Source organism: Rhamphochromis sp. 'chilingali' (assembly GCF_963969265.1).
Source record: "Rhamphochromis sp. 'chilingali' genome assembly, chromosome: 20".
In the NCBI taxonomy this organism is placed as follows: Eukaryota; Metazoa; Chordata; class Actinopteri; order Cichliformes; family Cichlidae; genus Rhamphochromis; species Rhamphochromis sp. 'chilingali'.
The window spans coordinates 32730212-32743175 of record NC_137947.1 but is presented as its reverse complement, the minus strand read 5'-3'; the positions used below and the strand labels follow the sequence as shown (position 1 = coordinate 32743175).

The following is a 12964-nucleotide window of genomic DNA, read 5'->3' as shown; positions in this document are numbered from 1 at the left end:
CCGCAGAAAAGTGTTCATCACCCTGATGCCTTATTGTAATTTACTGTATTTGTTTGGTGGTTTTAATTTTTCATGCAGTCCCTAGGGCAGCCAGGGCTCCTCCTCGCCTCTTTGTTCCTCAACAAAGTCCGGAGCGCTACTCAGGTAAAGAGATGTTTCGCATCAAGGCAAGGGAGGAAAGAGTGGGGCTGGGGGTGTGGGGGGTCGCTTTTGTTCTGTAGAAAAAGGGGGCTTGTTCTCAGTCTGCCATTTTTACCGGGGGTGTGTGAGCACTGAGCGAGAGGCTTGACACGGGAGCTTTGCGGGATGAGAGCAGAGAGAGGAGAGTCCTGTCTGTAGTCCAGCCATAGCCGAGCGGAGCTGCAGCATCGAGCCAGTGCAACAACACCGAGTAAGCTCACTCTGCAAACACACCTGAAGGCCGTAGAGGACCCACGAGGATTTATAAAGCAGGAGGAATATAGTGACGGGCTGTACGTAGAAACAAGAAAGAAACTTCATCGCAGAGCTTTTCTTCTCCAAGTGCACTTTGGGTAGCTCTGTGACAGACGCGGGCAGCTATACCTTAGTGACACATTATGAGCACTAACTGCCGTTTCAACTGAGCAAGATTTTGTCGGCGAAGGTCACAGATGTAATGAAGAATGTGTCCCTTGTGCTTTTTTAAACCTGTCTGTCAGCGCATCTGACCGTTTTCTGGATCCCTTTGAAATCTTTGGACTTGGTTGCTTATTTTGTAGATTGTGTGCTCTTATTAACGGATCCTAGTAAAAATTGACTTCATCCAACATGCGACCCATCCCATCCAGGTTCAGCTGTGTGTGAGTGCTGTCCTGCTTAACCTCGACTCTTTACGCACTATTAATGTTTTTCCACGCAGCCCCGTATTAAGTCACTGAATGCACGGTATTCTTTCTTTTGCAGGTTCCTGCACTTATTTGCATTGTTCTACTACGCGCAGGTATGTCATTACTACAATTTGTCTTTAAAATACTGCAAATTATTTTAGTTGCAAAAATAAGAATTAGGTTAAAAACCGTCAGTCCAAGCGAGCGATGCGCAGCAATCATAAAGAGAGGGGAAAGGTAACATAACATGTTGTAATACGGCAGTATCGAATGGCTCCCACGGCGCGCGGCCTGCTGACAGGTTGCTGATGAACATATTGGCCCTGGCACAAGATGCTCGGGCACAGATTGGGGGTTGAAAGATCCAACGTTTCCGTTACTTCCACTCATTCCATCACAGCGGAACGCGACGGAGAGAGAGTGCAGTGAAAGAAAAACACACATTAAGAACGAAGTTAAAGTAGTTTCATAATATTTCACACCATGATGAATGAGTAGTGGAGCTTTTATTTCAATCATACGACGTCTTTTTTCCTTCTTCTTCTTCTGGGCATTGCGGCGCGCATTCTCCTGTATGCACAACCTGTTATCACACCGTGCGTCTTTTTGGAACCTGTTAATTTCATCTGGCAGCCGCTCTTCTGGAACTTGTTACAGTTACCCCCCACCACCACCCCAAAACACAAACAAACAAAAAACCCAAAGAAAGAAAGAAAGAAGTGAGAAAAACAAACGGACGCGTTTTCTCTCTGCGCTTCAGTCCCGTCAACGACCCGAAGCCGCGCGACCGACCTTGTAAATTTTAAATAAATAAGTAAGTAATGCCGTCTAATTTCTGACAGGTAACCAATCAGTCCCCGCCTAATTTCACGCAGCATGTAAGCGAACAGAGCAAAGTGACGGACCGCACGAGCCGCAGGTTGATCCGGATCTACCAGCTTTACAGCCGGACCAGCGGCAAACATGTACAGGTCCTGCCCAACAAGAAGATCAACGCCATGGCCGAGGATGGAGATGCGCACGGTAAGAGAAATCCAGTAACTCCTGCTGTAATAACTGCACCGACAACTCTCTAAAATCGCTTTCACACAGCGCAGAGGCCGCGGAACCTGATTTATCTGCGTTCATTTAGGTAGATTTCAGTTACTTTTAAACATTACCATAATTTGTGCTTATCAAACTATAGTCTTACAAATGAAACCTGATTCATTCTTTTTTAAGCTTCCGAAGTATTTGACATATTTCACAATTGTTTGTTTGGTTTTGTTTCTCACTGTAATTCAACCATGTTAACAGTGAAAGGTGGGCCACTGTACTATATGAGAGAGAACATTAACATAGTTGCAAAATCACCTTTTGTATTTAAATGTCTGAAATTATTTTAAAAGAGTAAGATCCTTTAAACATCGTCAAGTACATTACGTGCATTATAAATGTGTCAGTTCGTTTCAATCATTAATCCCGGAGCCGTGTGTTTCTGTCTTGTCTGAAGATGCTTAAATTTCCCAAGAAAGGCAACGATATCAACATTATCTTCTTTTTTTACTCAATACTAAGTATTATTTACTTAGTATTGAGTTACTTACTTGTAGCCTCTTTGCACTCTATCTGAATTCAGTCTGTACTATTCGAGGGGAAGAGGCCTAGAAAAATTGTCCAGTTGGCTGTGGATGGTGCTGGAGGCGATCCTCTAGAGATCATGCAGATCTGGAAGAGCTATTAGAAGCCATCCTACTTATGCCTCCTGAACATTTCCTGCATAGTTCTTGCTCCCATGTCAGCCCCCACCTTTAACCCTTCTCTGTCCTGCCTCAGAATCTAATGGGCCTCATCGAGCTTTACACTCTTTGTTTTATTTCGAGTCTTCCATGGAGCTAATCTACTTATTCTTTAAGCATCAATAGTGTTTAGTGTCCTTCTTACTACTGTCTGTACAGGAGCCTAAAATGTTGCTGCTGCAGAATGTGTGTGTGTGTGTGTGTGTGTGTGTGTGTGTGTGTGTGTGTGTGTGTGTGTGTGTGTGTGTGTGTGTGTGTGTGTGTCCGAACTAGGATCACCTGAAGTACATTTTTGAATGAAAGAGAAAGTGAGAAAGGGGAAGTCTGTGTGCTTTCTACATTCTCTCTGCCCATCGTTCAGCTCAGCTGTAACTGCTGCTTCTCAATAGTTAATCTATTTAAAACAATGTGACTGTTGAAACATTGTTTATTTAATGTTATAGACAATCTGCTGTTGTCTTAAGGTGCTCTGAAATAATATGTGTGTGAATGTCAGAGGAATGCACTGCAAACCCAGGAGATATAGAAATACGGTGCACTATTTCAACAGGAGAATTTACTAATATTTTTTGTATTTGGGTAAAAAAGTAACATAAACATGAAAATCCTGTATTTCCTATGTCTTTCAGTACTTTTCAGGATATAGAGATAAATGTGCCGCTCTATGCATGAGGTCAGTGCTGAATTATTTGAAAAGGGAGTCTTAATGAGACTGCCAGGATCGCCTCTTTAGGTTTCAAAGGCTCAGGAGACACGTGGTTTTATCATTTTGCAAAAATTCCAACTTGCATGAATCCCCAGGAATGGTCCCATAGGCTTCCCTGTGAATGAGTGTGTATGCTTGGAAATACATGCAAGCGTTTTTGTGTGTGTTTTTGATTCATTTTTTCTGGTTGCATAGTCTGCAAAGTCATTTATTCAGAATTTAATGTTTACGCAAAATGTCTAACAAAAGGCACAGAAACCATCTCTGTGTTGTAGTTGCTGACTGAACTCTTTTGTCTGATCTCTGTAGCTAAACTCATTGTGGAAACAGATACTTTTGGAAGTCGAGTGCGCATCAGGGGAGCTGAGACTGACCTATACATCTGCATGAACAAGAGAGGGAAGCTCATTGGCAAGGTGAGGCTCAAAGCTGATTTCAGCCAGCTCATGCTCCAACGACTCACTAGCTGATTCTAAATGATAATGGATGGAGCAGTACAGCTCAAGAAAATACTGCTCCATCCACTGCTTTAAGCAGACCTCAAGAGAAATTTGCAGAGATCAGAGAAATAAAATAGATTTCTTTGATATAAAAGAATCAGACTTTGACCATATGACTGAAAGGGTCATGTATCCAGGGTCCAAATGGCCTAGCATGTCAGAGAACAAGTCATTTGTTTGTCACATTAAAGAAAATTATTCCATATTAGTGATGCTTTTAATCAATAACATCAGCAACAGTCATTTTTGATTTACTCGTTTTATTTCATTATTTTTTTCTGTGAATAAATCGCATTAAAAGCAAAACAAAGACTAAACCTGGAAACAGCTTCTTCCTCACACTAAATGTCAGAGTGACTATTATCCTGGTCAAAAAAAAAAATCATAAAATTAATGGCGCATTAGAAAAAATAATAATACTAATTGATTAATTCTATCAATCAAGCTAATCTATAACATTATTTTATTAAGTTCAGTGCAATCCCATTTCATTTCACATTCATATATTATACAGTAAAGATCCCACAATATTAGAGAGACAACCCTAACAACCCCATGAGCAAGCAGGAAGGAAAGTTTCCTGTAACAAAGAGAAACAGGCAGAACGAGGCTGCCTGTGGGGGTGAGGGGAAAGAGACCCATGGTTTAAAATTAATTACTAATGATTACATACAGTAGTGGTGTCCAAACACATGAAGAGTGAAAAAGAAACACTGCATCATGGGAAGCCACAGCAGCCAAGTCCCATTGCAGCATCACCTCATCCAGCCCCGACTGCGAGCTTCATCAAAAGGAAAACCTTTAAGTGTACTCTTAAAAGTAGGGATGTCAACCCAGTCCAAACTGGGAGCTGGTTCCACTGGTTGGTTTAGGGAAAAGTTTAATAATCTGAGTTTTGATCAAACAGTGGTCAACATTATTTAATGCAACAGGACGAGCACAGAACCAAACACTTTATCAAGTCTAGTAATAGTGGGAAAGTAATTATCGACGTTTACTCAGAAAGCTTAATCACAGAGACGTGTCGATATCAATACGAGGAGTTTTTTAAAGTTGCTGTACAGAAAGATAAATCTGTGGGACAACTATGAATATGTTTTTAAAAACTGGTTAAAAGAAATTCATGGACTCATTGATAACTGAAGCTGACTTTATGTGATCCTGACTAAACTTATTTTAAAGTAAATAAGATGTCCAAGCTTTACAAAAGGCTTTTTTCATAGACAATGAATTATCTAAATATATACATTAATGTTAAACTATCATTATTGCATTTTTACAGGTAATTTATTGTCAATACAGAGTTATAATGACACTGGCATCAACAGCTGAAAATAGTCCAGACTGAATACACTCCCACAGTTTTGACAAAACATACGCTGTGTGGCCGGAAGTGTACACACAATTATTATAAATGTTATGGTAAATTTGCTTTTAACAGTTTCTTTGAACTGTTGATTTTCCAAAGTGGAATGAATGTACAGAACACACCTTCAATCATTTTAAAAAACAAGAATTGGGTTTGAATTTATTTGGGATTTTCTCCAATCCACACATGGCCAAAAGTAATCGTATGGACTCAAATATAGATGCACACTCACTTATGTCTTTTAATTTGACAAGGCCCAGGCCTTTTAAAATCACATTAGTGATCAGGACTGACTACAGCTGGTAGTTTCTCTTTGCAACATAAAAATAACTTGCTTGAGAGCAACGCTTGTAACAATGTGTCTAAGGAGCTCAGTGAAGATTTGCACAAAGTGGGAGGGTCTCTTGGAGCCATTTCTAAACAGTTGCAGATTCCATGATCATCTGTTCAAGCAGTTATATGTAATTAGTGATTTAGATGTGTCATCTTTCTGGAAGTCCCAGGAGAAACCCAAACTTTTGTCCTCAGATAGAAAAGAATTTGCCCAGGATATTCAGGAACAACCAGGACTCAAGCCTGCCATAAGTGAAAGCTGCTGCAATGCCAGCATCACCGCCCATAATGAAACCAGCTTTACATTGCCATGGACGGAGACTGTGACAACACCTTCAAGCTTAACTTGAAGCAGGATTCACTGGGGCTGTTTTACTGCCAGTGATACTGGTACGTGGCACAAAATGGGTGAAATAAAGGAGAAAGAGGATTACCTCCTAATTCTTTAACTTTACATCATATCGACAGATGTTGGAAACTCAGACACAGCTGGGTGTTCCAACAGGACAATGATCCCAAACACACATAAAAACTGGTTTTGGAATAAATAAACTAGGCTGACATTAACATGGGCTATACATGGGCATGTGGACTATACTTAAAAGTCAGGTTCATACCAGTAAACCAGCCAGATAAGAAAAGTGGTCAAATATCCAACCAGAATTATGTTAGAAGCTTGCTGATGGGTATCAAAAGCATTTTGGTCCTATTCCAGGAAACAGGTTTAGCTAACGACCCGAGATGAGGGGAATTCTGGGTTCTCAGTTCCAGAACGAGAGTTAACTTTAACCCTGAGTCACTTACCAGGGTAACAGACGCTGCGACGTAACCTGCTCGCGGGCAGGTTCTCTTCTACGAACCGAGTTTCTCTCTGACTCCTCCCCTCCTGCTGCACCTGCACCAGCTGGTGTGAAGTTGAGACTGAAGTGATTTCAAAACTTTAAAACTGAACTAAATGTATTAAAGTGAGTTTTTAGTAGACTGATTAGAACACAGATCTGGCGGTGGTACATGCCGTGTAGGGGCCTGTCCTTCCATGATGGTTCCTCCTCTAACTCCTCTTCTTTCTGGGGTCTTGGGAGGTGTCAGTAACTTCTTTGTCCTGCTTTGGCCAGTTTATTACCCCAGCAGGGTATCTGATGACCAGCAGTCAGTGTTGATTGCCCAGATTGTTTTCTTCCCATTCAGCTGACTCCTCAGGACTTGCCTGACTCTCTGCAGGTTTTTGGTGGTTGTGGCTTTCCTCTTCATGGTTTCCATTTCCCCGTGGGATTCCCAGCTACTTGTAGCTGTCCTCAGTGTATGCTTTCTGGTAGTGCAATCCACTCAGTTCTGATTACCTTCCCTCTCCTTGTTGTTCTCCGATCCGAATGACATTCCGATGTTGTTGCTGTAGATCCTAGTTTGATCCATACAGCTTGATGTCATTCATGTAGAGAAGGCAGCTAACGATTGCACCATTCCATAGTCAGTATCCATAATGATCTCACTGAGGCAGAACAGGCCTATGCAGAACAGCAGTGGGGACAGGGCTCCTCCTTTGTAAATCCTGCACTTGATGGTGACCTGTGCAATTGTCTTGAACTTGGCCTGTAGTGTTGTTGACCACATTGAATTCCTGATGAAGGTTCTTAGGGCCCTGTTGGTCTTGTACAGTTCAAGCCATTCCAGGATCCCCGTGTCAGGGATTGAATCAAAGGCTTTCTTGTAGTAAATCTCGGTGGTGCAGCGACTGGTCTTCTCTGCTCTGTCTTGAGGAGTCAGCTGAATTGGAAAAGCAACAACCGGGCAATCAGCACCAATGCCCTGATGGTCATCAGATACTTTGCTGGAATAATAAGCTGGTCAGAGGAAGCGATAGCACCCTGTGACATTAAGACAAGAAAGCTCCTTACCATGCAAGGAGGGTTTCTCCCCAAGTCCATCACCCTGAGGCTGTACATTAAGTGGAAGGAAGGAGGTCGAGGACTAGTGAGTGTCAAAACCACTAGGATAAAACAACAAAGACCAATGAGTACACCAGGAAGATGGCCACAACTGATCGTGTGCTTAGTGAATATGTCAGGCAGCAAAAACCAGAGAAAGAAGAGAAGCAAGAACAGGAACCATCATAGAAGGACGAGCCCCTGCACGGCACGTACTACTGGCTGATACCGAAACATGCTACTAATGGCTGAAGAAAGCTGGACTGAAAGACAGCACAGAGGCACGAATCAAAACAGCACAAGAACGAACTGTAAGCACAAGATCTATAGACGCTGGACCCTAACTCACCAGACAAGAGCCCAGGAGCAGGCTGTGCAGATACCCCGGAGACAATCCAGCACACAACCACAGGATGCAAGACGCTAGCACACAGGGCATATACGCATAACCCAGTGGCCGGTATAGTAGACAGGAACATCTGGGTTCTTTTTTTTCCTGATTCTGAAGGACATGGCGTTCATCTGCTCATGTTTTGCAGATATTTTTACATGTGCCACTTCTTCTTTTATCCTCCACTTGTCCAGTTTCTTCAACTATTTCTTCACACCATGCTGAGATATGCCAACATTTCACTTAATAGCTCTTTGGGAATCATCTTGTTGGTGCACAACTATTACTTTATGGTTCTTAAATTGTTATCTTTGGCATTTAGATTCAACAAAAGACATGGAAACAAACTATGTGTTTTTGTAAATGGTTGCTAGTAACAACATGCTTAAAGATACAACTGAAAAACTGGTTCTTTTTGAAGCTGGCCGTTATTTGTAGATACAACGCTGGTTTAGCCTTTTTTATGCTCGTATTATTCATAGGTCAGTGTTAGGTGGCCTAACAGACAGACTGAAAATGACTGAAGAAGACCTTCGGAAAGCCCATAGAGTTATTACTAAGGACCACTTTTAAAAGTTACAAAAGTCTGGCTCTTTGGAAGGGTTAGAAATAAAGAAATGCAGGCTGGCTCAGGACTCTTCCACAATACTGCATTTAACGTTGTCATGTGAGATGTGTCTTAGTGGGTGACTGCCTGACCTCTCTCACTGTGATGGCTAATAAACAGAGCTGCCAGCCTTTCTGTAACCCTACCACACACACACACGCTCCACCCACCCAGCACCCTACCTTGAACACCATCTGCCCCAAGCTACCGGCCCAGTCACCACCTACCTCACCCGCAGTATATGTGTGCGTGCATATGCGTGTGTGTGCTTGTGTTGAAGAATTGACAGAAAGTGTGTGTTTTCAGTGTGTGTACAGGAGTGTGCCAGGACTATTTTTAACACACTCTGTACAGTAGGCCAGGACTGCGTGCTAGTGCAGTTTCAGAGAACTACACTGTACACTTTGTCTCATCTTTTTTTACTTTATGATGTTACCAACTGGACATCACACGTTCATCCATACGTCACCCATCTTTCATAGCCTGCCTTTTATTGTCGTAAAGACCTGATGTAACCTGGAACTTAAATTCAATGGGATTCACTGAACTCTGCAGACCTGGGGGTGATGTGTGTTTAAGCATCTACTGATTGTTATTCTGGCTGACCAGAGCTGTTAAATTTAACCACAAATGCAACAGGAAGTCAAACCTGGAATGAAAGTGACACTTAGGGTCTGATTAAGGCTTTATGACAGGAAGGTGTGCGCTGCTGCAACTGACCCACAAGGGTTGCTGGAGGTCTGTTGAAGGGGGAGAATAATGATCTTCCTCTGTTTGATTTGTAATGACTGTAGCATACGCTGCACATTTGAGGGGAAGGTTTTCATTCTGCAAATCTTTAACATCTTTTGTGAATATCCTCTTTTTTCTGTCATTTGTGATTTTGCAGAAAAACGGACAAGGCCGTGACTGTATCTTCACCGAAATCGTTCTGGAGAACAACTACACGGCGCTGAAGAACGTCCGTTATGAGGGCTGGTACATGGCTTTCACTCGTCGGGGGCGTCCACGGAAGGGCTCACGGACACGCCAGCACCAACGTGAAGTCCACTTCATGAAGAGGCTGCCAAAGGGGCACCAGCCCACCCATCCGAGCCACCACCGGCCTTTTGACTTCATCCACTACCCTTTCAGTCAAAGGACTAAGCGTACGTGATACCCGTCAGAGAATAAAACGGAAAAGTCAGAGAAAAAGGAGAACCTGACTGGATTTCTCTTCTCTCCCCAAAAACCTCTGGAGACAGTTTTATACTGATAAATATGATACCTTGATGAGTAGTTTATTTTTTGTAAAGTAAAAAAAGCCACACAAAGACAAAAAACATATATTTTTGTACTCCGGATTTTTAGTACTGACTTGTGTAAAAAAGTAAAGGAAAAGAAAAGTTTGTTTTTAATCCTCATGACTCAGTGTTTGACTTTTTGAGGATATCGTTTTAGTAGAGTGCCCTGTGTTGATTATTGTTCGTTGTTTTTATCAGTGGAGTCACTTCTTGGACTCTTGCCTGCTGCTCAAGGAGACTTGAAGGACCCTGATTGACCTCACTGCCAGGGAACGCTATATTCAGACACACAAACTGTCTCGTAGTGTACAGGAGGCAACAAGGACTATAATCAGAATTATTTGTTGGTAACACTGCAGTCCACACTTTTTGCTGGGCGCTGCGTCCTGACTGGGATTGCTCATTATCTCGCTCACACAGTTCAACCAAACAGACATTCACTAGCATTGAATGGAACAACATGGCAGCTATACTTGATATTCACAGGCTTGTGTTCTGACTGTTTTGTCTCGATGTGTACAAAATGCATTGAAGTGTAAGTGTAATCCACGGACACATCCCCTAACCCTTTGTCTTCTCGTTGCTCGCTGAATGTCTGTTTTTATACATATATAAATATATTTTTATTTGAGGATGTGTAAAATAATTTTACGGATGATTTATTTATTTAAAACGTGTAATAAATGCACATTAGAATACCGAAGCTCGTGTTTGGTACGTGCTTGCTTGGGATCCATTTGTGAAACTTCGGAAAGTCAGACATGTTGCTGACTGGCCTCATCCCCCTACAGCCACACACTGTAATGAGTAATGAAGCTGACCGATTGCAGAGTGTGTGCGAGTGGTGTCTTCCAATGTCTCCGTACGTATGGCATTAGAGTTCACTGGTTGATGAGGATAACACCAATTTGCCTTCACAGGAAGCAGAACTCCTCTGTTTTGTACCTGCTTGCATGTTGCACAGTGCTTTCCTCCACTTATTAGAATACAAAATGACAGAAGCTCTGTACATCCCCATAGTCGTCCTGTCTATGTTTATTCAATTTTATTTTCCTTAAGCAAAACACGTAGATAAGTCAAATAATAGACCGATAAGTCATACCCAAGTAACACACTCTACTGTAGCGAGGGTAACATTGCTGCTCATGTTGGGTAAACATCACAGTTTGGCTCATTCTGCTGGTCTGTAGGTGTATTTCATTTCCTTTTCTTATTCATTTCCAGACATCTTACAGGAGAAAGAGCTTGAGGAGGTTTTTTGGGGACTGGGAAACTTATGGCCCTGGTTGAGTTGAAGGAGTAAGCCACGACAGCTCACTTTCAATAACTAGAACCAAAAAGATTCAGTTTCTCTTCACCCATCTCCCCCACCCACCCTGGATATCACTTAGCCTCCCCACATTATACTGTTATGGTTTGGCAGAACTGTGGAGAGGTTTTGTTTCTCTCTGTCTTCCACGTCTTTGTTAATTACTCTTAGGTGAAATGGTTGGGCTCATTTACACCTCAGCCTTCTAGGGCGGAGCCATCCTTCCTACACCTTTCTGCATTAAGTAGCAAGTATATGAAGGTCATGTAGTGCCGCCAGACTGTCCCTGCAAACACGTTAATGCTTAAGCATCCTTTTAATCTGTTTTGAATAAATTAGTGAGCTTAATTTGTGCATCTCTAGTACGTGTCTTTATCCCTGCAGCAGCATTGCAACCACAAAAACAACTCTTTATTTCAGTTGAAATAGGGTGGTATTTTCCAGATTTGCACAGTTTCAATGAAAAAATGTCTTCTCACAACAAAAGTATCCATCAGTACTTGACAAAAAAGTCAATAAATAGAAATAAATAACGTAAGGTTTGAGTAAAGATCAGAGCTGCCACCAGTTGAAGTGCACATTTTAGAATCTTGATAACAAACAGAAGTAATGAAAAATATTCAAAATGGGCCCCACCTGCACCCTCAAACACACACACACACACACACACACACACACACACGCGCAAAGTAATTGATTTGTTAGATTGTAATATTAAGTCATGCAGATTTTCAGCTTTTATTCAACAGCTTTAACAAAACTGTTGTGCAGGGATTACTGACGATTCTATTCAAATTATTTTCAGAGGCTCAGTATTTGGCTGAAGAGCTCAATAATGATGTTTTCACGGAGCAAAAGATTAAGAACCACATCTGGGTGCAGTTCCCCCCTCCAGGAGCGGGGGCACCTAGACCCGGTTTGTAGAGTACGCTTGGGGAGTGTGATCGTGTGTACAGCGTCTCTTTATGTATGTCTCCACGTTGGTTGAGTGTGGAGTAAGTGCATATGAGAGCATGAGGGTGGGAATGGATGTTTGTATCTGTGTGTGCCTGTATGTCTGTGTCTATATGTCAGGTTGGGTGTCAGGCGCCACCTCTCTGGGGACATCTCAGGCCCTCCAAGGTTTGGAGGCCTATCTCCGCCCACCACCACTTCCCCTGCCAGTGGCGGACTCCCTCAGACATCGGTGTGTTGGTGGTTCTTTGTGTCCGGGTATGGGCGTCCAGGTACACACCGGCTCACTCCTTGGCGGCCGCTTATCGGGGCCTGGAGCCTGGGGCTCGCTCGGGCCACTTCGGAGGTGGGGTGCCCCCGGCCTCTCGGCCTGGGGCTCGGTCACTCAGGCGCAGCTGGCTGCCGGCGGAGCTCACGGGCGCGTCACTGCAACTCCCCCTGGCTTCTGCTCCGCGGCTGCTGAGTGAGCCCTCATCTGGGACTCTCCTCAGCTCTTTCCGGGACAGTGGCGCAGCTGCCCCTCTGTTGGTCTTCCTTGGTCTCTTGTGTTCTGGGGGCCTCTGGATGTCTGGAGTTTTGATCTCCTCCATACCTGCTTCATACCCTGGAGGACGGGGCTGTGGCCCCCCCACACCCTCTAGCAGATTATTACATGAAGGAACCTTTTAAAAAAACAAAAAACAAGCGCGTCCATGCTCACAGGTGTACACACGGGTGATCACACCCACAAACTACACCCTTTTTGGCTCCTACCTCAAAGCACACTGTGTTCTGTTGATCTTATGTGCTGCACAATAATGTTTAACATTTAGTATTTACTGTCATATTCCCATATATCATTGTGATGTTGTTTATTCTATTACTCTTGTTCTCTTCTGCTTGCTTTCTTTTTTCTTTCTCAGCAGGTGATCCAGGTGACTGATATATGCATTTTTTTTTCTCTGCCCGTTCTGTTGGTTTT

The 12964-nt window shown here is 42.9% G+C and overlaps 1 protein-coding gene across 2 annotated transcripts; it reads left to right on the top strand.

Moving 5' to 3' along the window:
- The first annotated feature begins 231 nt into the window (after nt 1-231).
- Nucleotides 232-10468, top strand: fgf8a (fibroblast growth factor 8a). 2 transcript variants are annotated; one of them, XM_080868440.1, is made up of 5 exons: nt 232-821; nt 925-961; nt 1724-1871; nt 3642-3748; nt 9347-10468. In XM_080868440.1, the coding sequence occupies exons 1-5, from the start codon at nt 790-792 to the stop codon at nt 9611-9613; spliced, it is 591 nt and encodes a 196-aa protein (XP_080724566.1). In that variant the 5' UTR covers nt 232-789; the 3' UTR covers nt 9614-10468. The 2 variants fall into 2 exon arrangements, with proteins under 2 accessions (XP_080724566.1, XP_080724565.1); XM_080868439.1 differs by having other exon boundaries at nt 235-821; nt 1691-1871; nt 9347-10467.
- Nucleotides 10469-12964: the final 2496 nt, after the last annotated feature.

Bases quoted from the DNA above. Each gene is read 5' to 3' on its own strand.
- fgf8a (XM_080868439.1), top strand. From the start codon at position 790: ATGCGACCCATCCCATCCAGGTTCAGCTGTGT. The intron at 822-924 runs GTGAGTGCTGTC...TTTCTTTTGCAG, and splicing joins CCATCCAGGTTCAGCTGTGT to GTTCCTGCACTTATTTGCAT. The intron at 3,749-9,346 runs GTGAGGCTCAAA...GTGATTTTGCAG, and splicing joins GAGGGAAGCTCATTGGCAAG to AAAAACGGACAAGGCCGTGA.